Genomic DNA, 16,489 nt, shown 5'->3' on the forward strand with positions numbered 1-16,489 from the left:
TTTTTTTGTCTATTTCATTACTTTTTCTAACTTTTTTAGTGTTGAGAAAACAAATGTATAGAAAGTGTGCCTAATTTTTTTAAATATTACTCATTTTAAGAATAAGTATAAAAAAAATATTTAATTCAATAATGTTTATGGGTGGCACACATGGGGTTGAAAAATGTCAAAAAAGATTGTTTTCTTTTAAAAAAAAAAAGTACTTTGGGGCCGTGTGCCACCCTTAAACATTTTTTAAATTAAGAAAAAAAAAATCTTACATATAAAACAAGTGTCTGCGCACCTTATAAACTTCCACTCTAGTTTGAAAAAAAATTTCTTTCTAATCTGAACCATCCTAACATACTTACATACATGTATACATACATACATACATACATACATACATACATACATACATACATACATACATACATACATACATACATACATACATACATACATACACACGTACATTCATACATGCATGTATACATACATACTCACATGCATACATTATTTTCTAGTTATATTATTTGCAGCTTGCTATAAAGTTGTAATATTTAATGCATAATCTTACACTTAAATTTTGTTTGAAGGATATTATCTATTTTTTATTTTTCTTATGATTATTATTGCTTTCATTCAGGAATTTGGCAAGCGCTAGAAGACTTGGTTCGCAATTGGACCATAAATTATGGCAATATACATGTTATTACTGGATCTATATTTGATGTTGATAACAATGGTATTAAAGATGATATAAATCAAGCAAAACAGTAAATTTTAAATACTTTGTTAAATACTTACACCACAATTTTTGTTAATTGATTTTTGAAGAAAGATTAGAATTGCTTTTTAACATCACCATCATCTTTCGATATCCAATTCAAAACGTATGCATGTAGTTATTATCATCACTTAGATGATTCTAACTACATACATAACATAACTAAATACATTAAAGAACTTAGTTCTGATAATATAAAACTGTTTACAAATTTGAATCTTGTGATTAAATCATCTTTTAAATGCCTAATCTCAAATCAGTCCAAATTATCAATAAATAATTAGTGCCAATTATCAATAAATAATTAAGTATCAATTAGTAATCAAATAATGAATTAATTAGTAATAAATTTTAAATAATAAAAATAAGAATATTATAAATATCTTTGTAAGTAAAGATTGCAATTTTCTTAGTAAATTAATTTTTTGCATTTTAATCAACATTTATAATAATTGTATTTATTGTTGGTTGTTTATAAGGGTCACAATTTTTGATATTTTTAGTTTTAACTGTTTTAGTTTTATGAATTTGTGGTTTTTATCATAAATCTAGTTAATTTTTGTCATAATACATTTTTTACCCAAAATATGCATATTTATATAATCTTATATTTTATTTTATTTTATATTTTATTTATATAATCTGATATTTTATTATAAAAAATATTGACTTTATAAACATTAATTGGTGGAGCATAATATAAACATAATATAAAAAATTAGCAGTAAATAAAAATGCTTTTTAAATTTTATTTTTATTTAGATATTTAAAAAATCAAGTAAATGGCACAGCTATACCTACGCATTTTTATAAAATCCTGTATAAATGTTCAAAACCAAAAAATAACGGTTTGTGTGAGACAGAGTTAGACACGCTTTCATTTATTCTTCCACATAACAATTTAACTATCTGCACAGTAAGAAGGTTTTTTTAGTATTTATTTTGGTAATTACCATCATTATTACGGTGGCAAGCTCTATAAAAATACTGTTATAATGTTTGTTAAGGGCGCGTTTAATGTATAAATAATAATAATAAAGTATAAAAGTAATGTATAACAATAGTAATATATAATAATAATGTATAACAATATTAAACAAAAAGACAAACAAAAACAAAACCATACCAAAAGATATGACTGAAGACATTATTTTTATATGTTTATACATGTTCCAATGCTATATGAATGTACGAAACCAAAAAATAGCGGCGTGTGTAATACAGAGTTATTTCCATTAATTTTCGTCAGTTATTTCCATTAAATGCTTATTTCCTTCAAATTTAATGAACATAATTTTAATTGGATTACTTTTTTGTCACTAGACATAAATAACTTAACTGATAGTTTTTTTTTCATTAAAATAATTCGGTTTGAAAATATTTTTGTTGTAGCTTGATGATTTTGTAATTGCCAAACAAATAAATTACAACAATGAAATCTATTTAATTTACCAATAAGTGAAATTTCGAAGATAATTTTGTTTTTTAAAATATGCTGGTGAAAAAATCTTTTACTTCTTTTTCACTGAACTCTTATTTTGTATTAACGTTGATTAAAATTGAACTAATTTTAGTCAGCAAAGTTTTTGTTAAAAGATTTAAATTTAAAAAGTATAGTATTTCCTATATTGTACTAAGGTTGCAAGGTGGCGGTTGAAGTGTTGCTTAGGGCTGCTTTAATTATTACAAAATAAGTGTGGGTAATCTTGATAAAGGCCGTATCAACCAGTACACCTATATAAAGACGCTAAAGAACTACACGGTCTATCAGTAGACATGCTGATTGATCAAAACAAATGCCGCCTGTCCGTACAGTCAAAGTATGCCTGCATTTGTTGCTAGGTGTTGTGAATCATCAAGTGAAAAATCTGGTTGATCTTTGGCCTTGTGCAAAGGAATGGCTATCAGCACTGCATATTCCATTTCAGCTTTTGAGAGGCTTGGGCAAGTTGCAGCAGCTTGCTGATTCTGCCAATTTAAATCAGATCATTAAATCATCCAAACTCTGTCTCATTTTAGAGATGTGATTACTGCATTTTAGAGATATAGTTATTTTGAATCAAAAATTATGAAATTCAGAGACAGCTACATCAAACTCTCGATTTCCATCACAAAAAAAGTGCATGCTATTTTTTACCACGTTCTTCAGTTCATCAAAATGAAAAAGACAGGACTTGGTCTCTTTATTGAACAAACAACAAAAGCTCAACAAACTTCAAAACTCACTGAGAGAGATACAATGGAGATGTTACACATCTAGAATATTCACAACAACTTTTGAGATGTATTGTTGATCATAACAGTAAGAAAGTTTAAGAATAACTCCAGAAATGTTTGAGAATGTTTTTGCTAGTCATTGCTGATATTAAACTTGCCACATTGAGATTAAACTTTCTAAATTAAAATTAAATTAAAATTCTAAATATTAAATTAGTAGCATTGTTTTTAAACACATTGATATTAAACAATACTTGTCATAAACTTAGAGAAAACAAAGTGTGAAAAAATTTATGAGTTTGTAAGTGCTTTTTAATTTATTACAAATAACTCAACTTGGGTTAGTTTTTAGTAGTTTTCAATAAAAAAAATTTGAAATTCCTAAGTCCTAATGACCAATTATTATTTAATGATTTTTTTTGTGAGACACAGTTTTGACCAACGTTTTGTGGAAAAATAAAACTTTAGACGAAAATTGGAAAAAGTGGAAACACTAAAAGTGAAAAAAGTCTCACGGACGATTTCAAAATTACTTGCAATGGGCCTTTTCGTATGTTTAGAACCTTTTCCCAAAATATCTTTTTCAAGGTATTTCGTTAGTATTATTTTCAGAATTTTCAAATTATGAGGCCAACTTGATCACCATATTTGAATCTAATCGAATCTATTTAGGCTTGGATTGACAAAGAATTAGTCAAGATCCTAGCAAAATCAATAAATAGCTTAAAGTAGGAACTAGATATCATAAGAGAAGAGTTCTAACCGAAACGTGAAGGCAATTAGTTAATGAAATATATTTTTTAGCACATTATATTAAACTTAAAACATTATTAAATGAAATTTAAAACAAGTTTTAAATTTCAAATAATCTACTTTTAGTGTTCGAAAGTTATGATCATGCAAAATTTACAATCCCCTCATTTTAGGAAGAGTAGAAACTTTACATGGTCATTACTTTCGAACACTAATAAATTACTAGATGAAATTTAAAACCTGTCATTAAATATGAGTAAATACAAATATTAATTTTTACTCACTGACCTCACATTTTTGGAAGATACAATAAATTTTTTGGGTTCTTTTTGTTTCCAGGCTCAAATCTTCGCAATTTTTTAGAAAATATTCTCATTTGACATGAGCATATAGAAACTTCAGTTTTTATATGCTTGTATGGATTTATCAGTCAGTGAGCTTAACAAACTACTTTCTTTAATAATTTTTCATTAAGTTTTAGTTTATTAAAATTCGGTCTAAACATGTGATAAGCTTGCGTTAGGTAATGATTTATTTTAGTTTTTCGGCAATATACAGCCTAAAATACTTCATAGATTCTAAAAGGTCTAAAGGAAAAGAAGAGTCTGGTTAAATGGAAACAATTTGCTTTATAAGCTAAATTTTTTGCAGATTCTCAATTTTTTAAATAATGTTGTTTTTATGTTTTGATTTACTATTTATTAGATTATCTTTAATTTTCAAAGTTGTATGTCGTTGGTTTTTTTTTTTGTTTATTTTCAAGCTTATATATCGAAATTTTTATTACTAAATTTTAATAACAATTTGTATATGTATGTTTACTTTTTAGACTGAATTAGAGTACATAAAGTTTCATGTTGCATCAATCAAAGATATTGAGTTGATGACAGGCACCTTATTTTTTGCTGATCTCCCCGCAGATTATAGAGCAAGATTGGTATCAAGACTTCATACGAAACTTTGGTGATGTGCGTGAAAATTGTTGTTCTGCATAACAACAATGAAATAACCTTTAGCATAGCAACAATGAAATAACCTTTAGCATGACAAGTGTCTAACGTTTTTTAAAATATTTTTATTGCGAAACTTGTAAAAATGATCTCTCGGATTCTCCAAAGTAATTAGTTACCAGTTTTATTTTTTAGATAAAATCATAAAACTTATAATATGTATTTTACGTTAAATAAACAAATGTTATTCTCGCGCATTTATCACGTCATAGATCTCCAAAAAACACGTTGATGATATAAAATATGCACAAAAGACTATTTCAATTTAATTGATATATTCAAGACTATGATCATTAACAAAGTTTAAAACTAATTCATGTAGTAGAAAAACTTTACTTAAAAAGTATAGTCAAATAAGATCAAAAAAGGGTCTGAAATATTAAAAACAAGGAAGCAGAAAAGGTGTGGTGGAAGGCATGCTGATAACTTTTTTTTCAGTAAAATAATTTTGTATAAAATTTTTTGATGTTGTAGCTTTAAATGTTGTTTAAAACATTTTTAAACTTTGTTTAAAAATGTTTAAACCATTAAGTATCTTGTTAGATTTAAATAGAAATGAATCATATTGTAAATCCACCTTACACAATCACATTCACCCTTTACAACCACATTCACTCTTCACAACCACGTTCACCTTCACAACACATTTAACCTTCACAACCACATTCATTCTTCACAACCACATTCATCCTTCACAACCACATTCACTCTTCACAACCACATTCACTCCACATTCATTCTTTACAACCACATTCATTCTTCACAACCAGATTCACTCTTCACAACCAGATTCACTCTTCACAACCATATCGTCGTAGTGCTGCTTCTCTTTCTCTTTCCTACAAATACTATAATGGACACTGCTCTAAAGAGCTAGTGTCTCTTGTGCCATCTACTAAAATTCATTCTCGTGTTATTCGTCATTCAATTAAGTCTCATCCTTTTTCTGTGGCTGTTCCTAAGTGCTCCAAAAACGCCTATTCGTCTAGTTTTTTTCCTCGAACATCAGCTCTTTGGAATTCGCTTCCTTCATCTTGCGTTCCTGATTCATATAATTTGCAATCCTTTAAGTCGTCCGTCAATCGTTATCTTGCTCTACAATCTTCATCTTTTCTCTTACAGTAACTTCTAACTTTAATCAGTGGCTGCTTGCAGCCTTGTTGGAAGCGAAGATGTTTAAAAAAAAAAAAAAATCTAGCCATGATCAAGTTCTTCCTAAAATAAAAATTTCAACAGTAAAAAAAAAAAACGAGAAAAAAACCTTGTGAATAAAAAAACTTTGAATTGTTGGAAGCGCATTGTTATTTAAATTATCGTTATAAAATATCATCTCTCTTATATTATTTTGTTTGTATTTATAAAAGTAAATTTTGTAACAGGTTTTAGAGTAAAATTTGATACAAAAACTTTAACATATTTTGAACGTTTTTTTATCAAATTTGTTACAAAAATTTTAACATTTTTTTGAGTTTTTTTATCAAATTTTATATATTTTATTAAAAAAAATGTTTTTATTTTATTTTTTGATTTAATTTAATATGTATAAAACTAACTTTGTTCCGAAACCAATGTAAACTCTAATAACTCTAAAAACTTTAAATAACTCAAAAACAACAGCAACTAACAAAAATACAAAAACAAATAATAGACTTGTTTATCAACAATTGAACGACTATATATAACCTATTTAGCAAATCGAGTACCTACTTATATTTATGTGCATTGAAATAAAATTTAAAAAATGAAAAACTTCTTTTTGTCTGCATTCTTTGTTTTTTGCATTTTGGATTTTTATTTTCATTCTGCCGAAAACTGATAACATTTTATTTTTAAATATAAACTTATTTTAAATTGAAGTATCCAAAAATATTAGTAACGCATAGCGGTTTCTTGATGAGAAGACCGTCGGTCTTCTGCAAGTTTTCCGCGTTCTTTGAAGTAATTTCTAATTTTATATATTTTTTGTATAACGTAACTTAGTGATTTTTTTTTAATTTTTCTTACTCTGTTAAGATTTAATTACGAATCTGTAAAGATTAAAAAAAAAAAAAAGTAAAAAAAAAAAAAAATATGACAGAATTAATAATACAATCTTTAATAAAAGTATCAGTTGATACATATTTAAAGAGAAATATCTTAGTTTGATAAAATTAAAATAACCAGTGAGGGATTCAGGGGTGGGGATGAGGGGTATGCATCTCCCAAACTAGAATCTGAAAGTCCTAAAATACTTTGGAAATGGAGAACCTTTTTTGGTTTTTTAGGAAAGGCAAATACAAAATAATACAAGAAAGTAATACGAAATACAAAAATTTTTTTCAATAGATAAAAGACTTTGTTTTCTATAATAATTTGTAAAAATAAAGAAGTTTTATATAATATTTGTTTCTTAAAATTAATTTTACAAGAAACAATTTTAGACCGGATTTATATTTTTTTCAACCGTTATAATCAATGAGAAAACACTAAAAATGGAGGAGAAAACCTCCATTTTTATTGTTTTTTATATCAAAACTAAAATGTATATATCTTTCTATTACTCAATTTTGGAACTGCTAAGCCTACATTTTTTAGTGCAGAAAAACTCAGTGTCTCGTTGATATCGCTTAGTACATATCTGGTAAGTATATATCTGGTTGAAATAAGTACATATATCTGGTTGAAAAATCACAATCGAAACGAATTATTTTCACATTGAATGATGGAAATGGGCTTTCATATTAAATCATGTATATGGAAAATTTGCACTTTTTACATTGAAGTATTTTTGTGCTGTTTACTTGGTATGCTTGCATTGTCTGCGTAGTCTTTGTTACCTTTTGTGGCTTTTTTTTATTTCATTTTTCATCCATTACTCGAACTTTCTCCTTTGTCTCGATTTCAGTTAAAGCGTCTCCTTCAATTCTTACACCGTTTCTTCTAAATTTGAAGATGTATTTATCAGAGCCATTAACTTGTTGCAGAAATATCTTCATTGCATATTTTAAACCAATTTTAATTGAAATGTGTGTTATATTATATTATTCAACTAAAATATTTGACATTAGTGTTGAAGAAATTTTATTAGGTCAATATTAGATTTATTAAATAGAAATTATCCTGTTGTTTTTTTTGCATACAATTTTGTAAGTATGATTTGCTACTTACAAAATTGTAATGAAATTAAAAAATTAGCTTTGTCAACATTTTTGCATATTGAAGATTAATAATTTGATATTAATACGTTTTTCCAGGTAGGTTTAACGTGCCAATATATTCCAACGTCTAGTGGCTTCAAAATATGACTTGAATTTCAAATAAATGAAGTTTTTAATTTGGCTTCATCATATTGTTTCTTGTAATTATTAAACAATTTTTTTAATTAAATTTGAAGTACAAGATGACGCTCTGTTGATTCAATGTTATCTGCTGTGCGTAATGTTACATCATGTTTCTAGCTCTCTTTAAAATCATACTAACGCTGTAATGAAGGTTTGCAATTTTTGAATACATGTTAAATTTTTAAATAAATAAGCTGTTAGAAAAAAATCTTTTATGTGGCATTGCGTCAAACGCTGTATAAATTGCAAACTGTATAAACAGATATTTTTTGTTGATAAATATTTTTTTTTGCCTTTTTTTTTAATTTTAAGTGTAACTTTTTTTAATTGTAAGTGTAAACAATGTCGTCATTTATTGAGTCATTTAGAAATAAACACTGTAAGTGCTTATTTTTATATAACATTTATTGATTGATATTTTAGGGAGAAAAACTGGAGACTATACATATTTAGTGAATACGTTGATATAGTCTTTTAAAAAAAGACTGCATCAACATATTCACGAATTAATATTCAAGAATATGTTGGTTTATGTACAGTTTCCTGCTATTGTATCGCTCCAGTTTAATTAATCAAATTTTTCAACATGCCTATACTCCATTGTTTGTAAGTCTTCTATTTGTTTTTGAAATCTCGTCGTGCCTAGTTTTATATTAACTCTTTTGCTTCAAATATATTAAAAACAATTGTATTTTCTGTACTATTTGGATTTAAGGCATTACCAACTTGATAACTTATCTTAAAATCCTCTACCATAATCTCCTCCAATTTTAGTTTTAATTTCTTTTTTGTGGAATAAACTTATGAAGCACAAGACTGTTACAGCTATTACAAATATAAATGATAAGTTGAATAATACTGTATAAGCAGTATGCTATGAATATAGAAATAAGGTAAGTTTCAAAAATCAAAAATTGGATATCTAAATTTATTAAGATATAGATTCTTACCTTTTTAATTGTTCAAGATGTTTAAAAGTATGCTTTGGTAGTTCTGCAATATAACCCCGTGGTACCTCATTAAGTTCAACCTTTTCCTTTTTTTTTTTTTTTTTCAAATGTGAATGGAGCATTTTCAACAATAATGTTGTTTCCCGACCAATTTTCAGCTATAACTCTTTGTGAAGCATTAATTCTTCACGAAGAGTTGTAGCTGAAAATTGCATCGAATTGGATGCAATTGTTATATCATATTTTTTGAGCCATCTAATAAAAATTATTTACCACATTAAATGCATATATATTTAATCAGAAGTGTAAAAAATGTTAAAACTGTCATATATTTATACTTACCTAAACATTATTTTAAGTTTTTCCATGGGATCATTTTTTATAGCCGCCATCACTTTTGCACTTATTTCAGCTTGATTTAATTTTGTATTTTTTCTTATAGACTGTCTCTGATCTGATTCAAATGACAACAATTTACTTGTTTGACTTATAGCTAAATTACATGAATTGCCAGCTATAGTCTTAAGATGTTTAAAGATATTTGTATTACAAAGGCGCATAGTTGATTCTGCTGCCATATCACTGTTAACATAAGCTTTTGGTGTGTATATAAAAACATTTCGCTGTGAAGTAGAAATAAAAAAAAATCCTTCACTTTTAAATTCGTTTGTTTAATGACATGAAGCGCAGCTTCTTCTACCTCATGTGGAATATCGTTGTTTTCATTCATCTTAAAAACATTATTGACACTAATATTTGCTGCAAACGATTGAGGAACTGATACCTTATTATGACATATGTCTTTATGAACCTTAAATATTCCATACTCTTTCAATAACTAAATTTACTATTGCAAAAAGAAAAAATAGTAAGCATCCTTAGAAGGGAATCCGTTTGCTTACTTGTGAAAAAGTCATCATAGGAAACTTTCTCATGACATTTTAAATAAAAAAGTTTCATCAAGATACTTAAACTTGTTTTTTTCACAATAGGGGAGACCGGGGCTAGTTGGCCGCAGGGGTAAGTTGACGAACTGCGTTTATCTTTAGAGCCTTTCATCAGAAAGTGACAAAAATTACACAGAAACTTCCTCATTGACCATTTCATCATTCACTGTAGTATTGTCAGGATTCGCGCATGCGCATGGGAGATATTGAGATTTATGCGTTTTTTGGACAAAAACGTAACTTTTAGAACATCGCTTCCTTTTTACTTTACAAAGAAAATATTCAGTCGTATGAAAAAAAAATTATTGTAAAAGTTCCAGTCACAATTGGTTTACTCTATCCAGTCAGACTTTTTTTTCAAAGCTGCCGTTTTTCAGGATCTATAGACTGTTTATTAAAAAAAAAGCTCTCGGGGTAAGTTGACAAATTTTTCACGGGGTAAGTTGGCTCATAGCATTTACTATGGAAAAAAATATTTTTTTTATAAAATTATTTTTTTTTATTTTTTTTATTTTTAACAATATTGAAAATATTTATTCTTACAAAAAAATTTTAAAAAAATTTTGTTTAGTTTTTTTTTCCACAGATAAAAGGTGGGTTACTGTTTGGCTTTTATACGGACTAATATTTGGTACCAGCTAAAAGTAATATTAAATTTTGGGATAAAATTGTTGCAAAAATTAATTTTAAAAAAATTTCTATTAATTTTGCACGTAATAGTGCATTAATAATCATTTTTATAGTTTGCGCCAACTTACCCCGTGGTGGGGTAAGTTGGCGCAAATTTTTTTTTTTTTGAGGGTCCGGAAAGGCCCGAAGAATTTTTTTTGTAAATGAATGCAAATTCTTTAAGATACCCTAATCCATACTCTTTAAGACTACACTTTAATATTTTTAAAAAAATGTACTGTTAGGGCTACAGAGCTCATAGAGTAAAAACCGAGCCAACTAGCCCCGGTCTCCCCTACATAAAAAAAAAATGTTCACATCTTTTTCATGAAACTGGTGTTTGTGGTATTTTATTACATTTACAACAAAGACAAAAATGCAAGAAAAGATTTAATTCATTTTTTGGTTGTGGTATGTCAATATCATCAATAGGCATAAGACTTTCTTTAATTGAAGTGAACAATCGTTCAACATTTTCTTTATTTTCCAGGAAAATTTGCTCTTTTAAAACTTTTTTTATTTTTCAAAACTAAATGTTTCAAAACTAAAGAAATTGTTATATTTCTTTCTTTTTCAGCAATGTGACATGTTGTACAGTTTATGCTATGTGGTTGCCACTCATTAGATAAAAACAGTGCTGTTGTTTTTTTTTTACTTATTGATAGTACAACAACATTTATGGCAAAATTTTTTGCAGATGAACAGTTTATATATCTGCAAGCTTAATAAGAAATACTTGCTCAATTATGATTTTGACAATATCAGTCACATTATATAGTCTTTTCCCAGCCCATTTTGCGTATATATGGCAAAGGTAATTTAAATTTGTGTTATGTAACTCGATCTAAAAGCATACAACCTTAATATTAAAACTAATCAGAAAAATTATTAACTCTATATAAAGCATGAAAATGTTTGTGAAAAACTAGTGCTGGTGTCTATTGGTTTATTTTAGCTTGTGTCTGGCAACAGTACGTAATTATACATATGTGTAAGTACCTTATTATACAGTAAGTAATACAGTATAAAAATATATTAAGTATGGACATATTTATTATACTGTATCTTTTTATACAGTGATGGCGTGTGGGCATTATTTTGAACTATAAACATATCTATTATAATTATTTTTTCCAATATTGATCAACATGTAGTAGTGTACATTAGATATTACAGCATTTCCTCTGTTTATGGTGATTTTGGTTATTGTTTCAACTTTTTTTTTCAGTATATATTTCTGCTCTAACGACTATCCCCTAAATTTTAAAGCTTTTTTTTTCTTAGTAATTATATAATATGATTATAAAAAGAAAAAAACACACTTCATTATATCAGGGTTTGTAATATATGACCTTTTCTCAAATATAATTGTGTTTTATTCCTTCTTAGGCATAAGCAGAGGTATACTTTTATATATAAAAAAAGTTAGCAATAACCAAAAAATCACCATATACAGAAGAAATATCGTTGTGAAATTAAAAAAAAAAAATCAAATTTCTACGGTTAGAAGTTAAGAAAATCGATTTTGAAATAATAAACAAATTACTGACTAAACTAGCATTCAAGGAAACTGAAGGTTTCATACGCCTATATCATTTTCAGCTTATTTAACTTTTTTAACTATGCAGCTAAGCTATCTATTAACCGATTTACATTTTTCAATTATAAGATTAAAATATTTAGTTTCCATTAACAAACCAGCAGCAAAAAGATTGTCATATAAAATGTTCGCTGTAGTTAAGGACCGCAGCCATTTTAAAAGTTCTAAACTTTTTTAAATTAATTGTCGCATGCGTACCTAAACGTAGCGCTTTTTCCTAATATCGAAATGTGTGCTGTGCGTAATGTTACAACATGTTTCCATCTCTTTTTAAAATCATACTAATACTGTAATGAAGGTTTTCCATTTTTGAATAAATGTTAAATTTTTGAATAAATAAGCTGTTAGAAAACAATCTTTTATATGACACTGTGTCAAACGCTCTGACAAAATCTAAAAAAACAATATTAACGGGTTTACCATTAGATTAGGCGGTTGGAATAAAATCAATTGTTTTAAGTAGATTTGTTGAGCATGACTTATTTTTTACAAAACCCTGCTGTCGCTTGACTTTTAATTTGAACTTATATAGAAAAGTTTCAAGTTTACACCTGATTATGCCTTCTATTACTTTGCATGCAATTGAAGTAAGTTTCCTGTTTTTTTTTGCCTTTTTGTACAGAGGAGTAATATTTGCTGATCGAAATTGCACTAACAGTTTAAAAGTATACGTAAGTGAAATGGCAAAGGCTTTTTCACAGTTCTTTAAAACAGCTGAATGTAAATTATAAACACCACTTGATTTGTTTTCTTCCAAAATTTTTAATCTTAGAAGGACACCTTCATATGTAAAATCTTCCTTTTTCATAATGAATGTTTCAGTAGTTCTTAAATCAAAAGAAGGCCATCATCTTCTTTCACAAATGCTGCTTGAAAGTTTTTGTTTAAGATATCAGCAACATCTTTTGAATTTTAAGGGGTTTCACTATTTGCTCCCTTTAATGCTTTTATAGAATTTTTGATGGATTGTTGATTGTTCATGTTGTTGCAGAGAAGCATTGGATTCTTGGTGGCTCTTTAACCATATTAAACTCAAAGTTTTGTTGCAATTTTTTAACCAATTTTTATTTAGATTTCAACACCGGATCGTTCCATTTGCATGAGCAGTTTTTTTAACTTAAATTTTGTTTGCTTTTAATGAGAAACCTTAACCTAGCATTAACCCAGGCATTAACCCGTTTTTAGAAAGTTTAATGTCTTTTAACTGGAGTGAAATGATTAGATGCCAGCTTGGTGTAAAAATCATTTCATCAAACATTTCTTGTACATTTTTGTTACTAAAGCATTGTATCCAGTCAACATTTGAAGTTAGATCAGTTATGAGTTCAAAATTGAAATTACCAAACATAAACCTTGATTTTATTGTCATGGACTGCTAGATTTTATTGTCATGGACTGCATTATTAGACAGGGTGAAACATGCTAGATTTTATTATTAGACAGGGTGATTGTATTTAATTCCATTTTTATTTGAAATTTCATTAAACAGCCATTTCACTAGCTAATTAATGGGAAATTGAAGTCGCCCATGATCAGTAAGTAATATATTAACGTGCCAGGCCGTCATATCTAAAAAATTATTTGGACTGTTGATACATCCAAGTAAGTACTTGTCTTTATCAAAATAAACAGCTGCCCACACTTGTTCTAATTTACAGAGATTTAGAATAGCATCATTTAGTTTAAAGGAGTCTAATGAGTTGTCTATAAATAAAAAAAACACCACCACCATTTTGCCCGTCTGAGTTGTCTTTTCTATACATATATATACACCTTCGATTTTTACCACTGAATCATTTTTAAACCGTCTTAGTCACACAAATTATAATTGGTTTGTATTGTTCAATTACCACTTTAAAAGTCATTTAATTTCATTGCAATCTGACTTGGAATTATGTAGAAATTTATTATTCTGATTTTTTTTTTTTTGAATTTGAGGATCTTCATGCCGCTGATTATATACCAAAAGGATCATTGTTTTTTCTTGCTTGATTTATTTTATTTCTTTCAGTTCTGAGGTTAATATCTTAGGAGTTTCAGTAAAATCTGGACTAAGATAAATATCTTTTTGTGCGACATTACGTCTCAATTTTTTAGCTGATGCAACCATTGTGTTACAAAGAATATCCTCAGCTAATTCAACAAGAATTGAACTTAGTTGATTAAATTTAGATCCCAGCCATCTAACAAATTTTGGTATTACATTATCTTGATTTATGAGCTTAAAAATTTATTTACTTTTGACTCGTCTTAGTATGATCTTAATTCTCTTTTATCTGTAGTTGATTCGGCCCTATTATTCGGCCCTAGTTATTCGGCTGTTCCATAAATAATTAAATTTTTTGCTCTTCTCTTTGTCTCGTCTAATTCATTCACGACTACATTTATTACCATCAGCTGCTCTGTAGGGTTCTTTTTTTGTATACTCTGTTTGACACTATTTTCGTCAATTTTACTTTTTATTGTTTCCAATTTTTATTACTTGTTCAAAGAGTTCCAAAAAAATCGTTAGAAAGCTGGCTACACAAATTATGAATGTCCTTAGTTGTTTGAGAGTGTTAATCAGCACTCAATTTTGACCAATAGTCCTGTGTAATAAAATCTAAATTCATTCCGTAATGAATATTGTCTACTTTTTTGATTAGAGGGCTATCACCCTGAATAACAGTGGATTACCTCTTGTTGTGAGTTTATTAATGTAGTTATATATTATATATAGAGTTTATTAATATATATTTATATATATATATATATATATATATATATATATATATATATATATATATATATATATATATATATATATATATATATATATATATATATATATATATATATATATATATATACATATTTATATTTAAGCAACTTTAAAATGTATTCTACGAAATTGAGTGCTCAATGTTTTAAGAAGAATAGAGCAGTTATGAATTAGTAGAAAACCACTTAACAAAAATTTTTTTCATTTAACACTGTGCTTCATCAATAAAGACTCATAGTTGAAATAGTTGCAGAAATGGAAAGTATATATATATATATATATATATATATATATATATATATATATATATATATATATATATATATATATATATATATATATAAAAGTCATATTTTTACTGACTTAGTTTCGCCAATTATAAACGTATATCAATGGTAAATAATGGTGGTATACCTATTGCAGTTGATAAAAAATTATGTAAACTACATTATATTTTCTGAATATATTTTCGTTGATGTATTGCATTAATGAACTGTCAATTTAGAGTCAAAAATGTAAAATGTTTTGAATCTAAGATTTTTTTTATAAGAGCAACTAAAAACATTTTCAAACTCTTATTTGCGGTGTAGCTTATAATGAGTAAGGTAACAAGTTAATCGTCTCCGAATTCTATTTCTTGGTAAAGACCCTCAACAGTTAAATTTTCATTATATTGTGAAAAATAGATGACGTTAAAGACATGTACAGTACTGACTGCCTAATGAATTTTACTCAAGCCGCTCAGCAGCCAAACCCATATTAAACATGTGCAATCAGATGGGTCAAATTTTGACGTCTGGGGCGACATAAATATGTTGGTTTCAACGCTTAACAATGGCTGAATCAAGATGACACAACCAAAGCGATTTGAATTGCCTTGACCATGTTATCTTAACTATGTGTGCTGTTGTTGAAACAATTTCCAAAACCAACTCCAAAAATCTTTTTGGCTATTATTTTAAACAAAAAGTCCTAACCCAAAAAAAGTTTTTTTTGGTATTGTGCGAGGCATTGTGTACTGGTATATATATATATATATATATATATATATATATATATATATATATATATATATATATATATATATATATATATATATATATATATATATATATATATATATATATATATATACTGGTGTAGGAACAGATGGGCGGAGGGATCAATACCCCCTCTCCATTTAAATCCCGATTCTGGCTGCCTTAGCCCCTTTTAATATCCGCTTCAGTCCCCTCGACTTTATTGACCTTTCTACGCATTTCTTTCATTGTTTATATATATATATATATATATATATATATATATATATATATATATATATATATATATATATATTTTTGACGACTTGTGCAACATGGGGTCTGTCGTTGTCGTGAAGAAGTATGGTTTGGCCTTGTCGATGAGGTCTTTTCGGTTGAATAGCTTCATTTACGCGTAGCTGGGCTATGTAGAGCTCCTTAGTGATCGTGACATTCCTATCGAGCATTTCCCAG

At 27.4% G+C, this 16,489-nt stretch overlaps 1 protein-coding gene across 3 annotated transcripts in view; it reads left to right on the forward strand.

Moving 5' to 3' along the window:
- Positions 1–4,931, forward strand: part of LOC100210354 (uncharacterized) — an 86,045-nt gene extending 81,114 nt beyond the window's left edge. For all 3 annotated transcript variants that reach the window (XM_065805909.1, XM_065805910.1, XM_065805911.1), the window contains exons 24-26: positions 629–758; positions 1,532–1,685; positions 4,569–4,931. In XM_065805909.1, the coding sequence (XP_065661981.1) occupies positions 629–758; positions 1,532–1,685; positions 4,569–4,706 (422 nt within the window). In that variant the 3' untranslated portion in view covers positions 4,707–4,931. The remainder of the gene's footprint in view (positions 1–628; positions 759–1,531; positions 1,686–4,568) is intronic.
- The last annotated feature ends 11,558 nt before the right edge of the window (positions 4,932–16,489 follow it).

This window comes from Hydra vulgaris, chromosome 09 (assembly GCF_038396675.1).
Source record: "Hydra vulgaris chromosome 09, alternate assembly HydraT2T_AEP".
Taxonomy (NCBI): Eukaryota; Metazoa; Cnidaria; class Hydrozoa; order Anthoathecata; family Hydridae; genus Hydra; species Hydra vulgaris.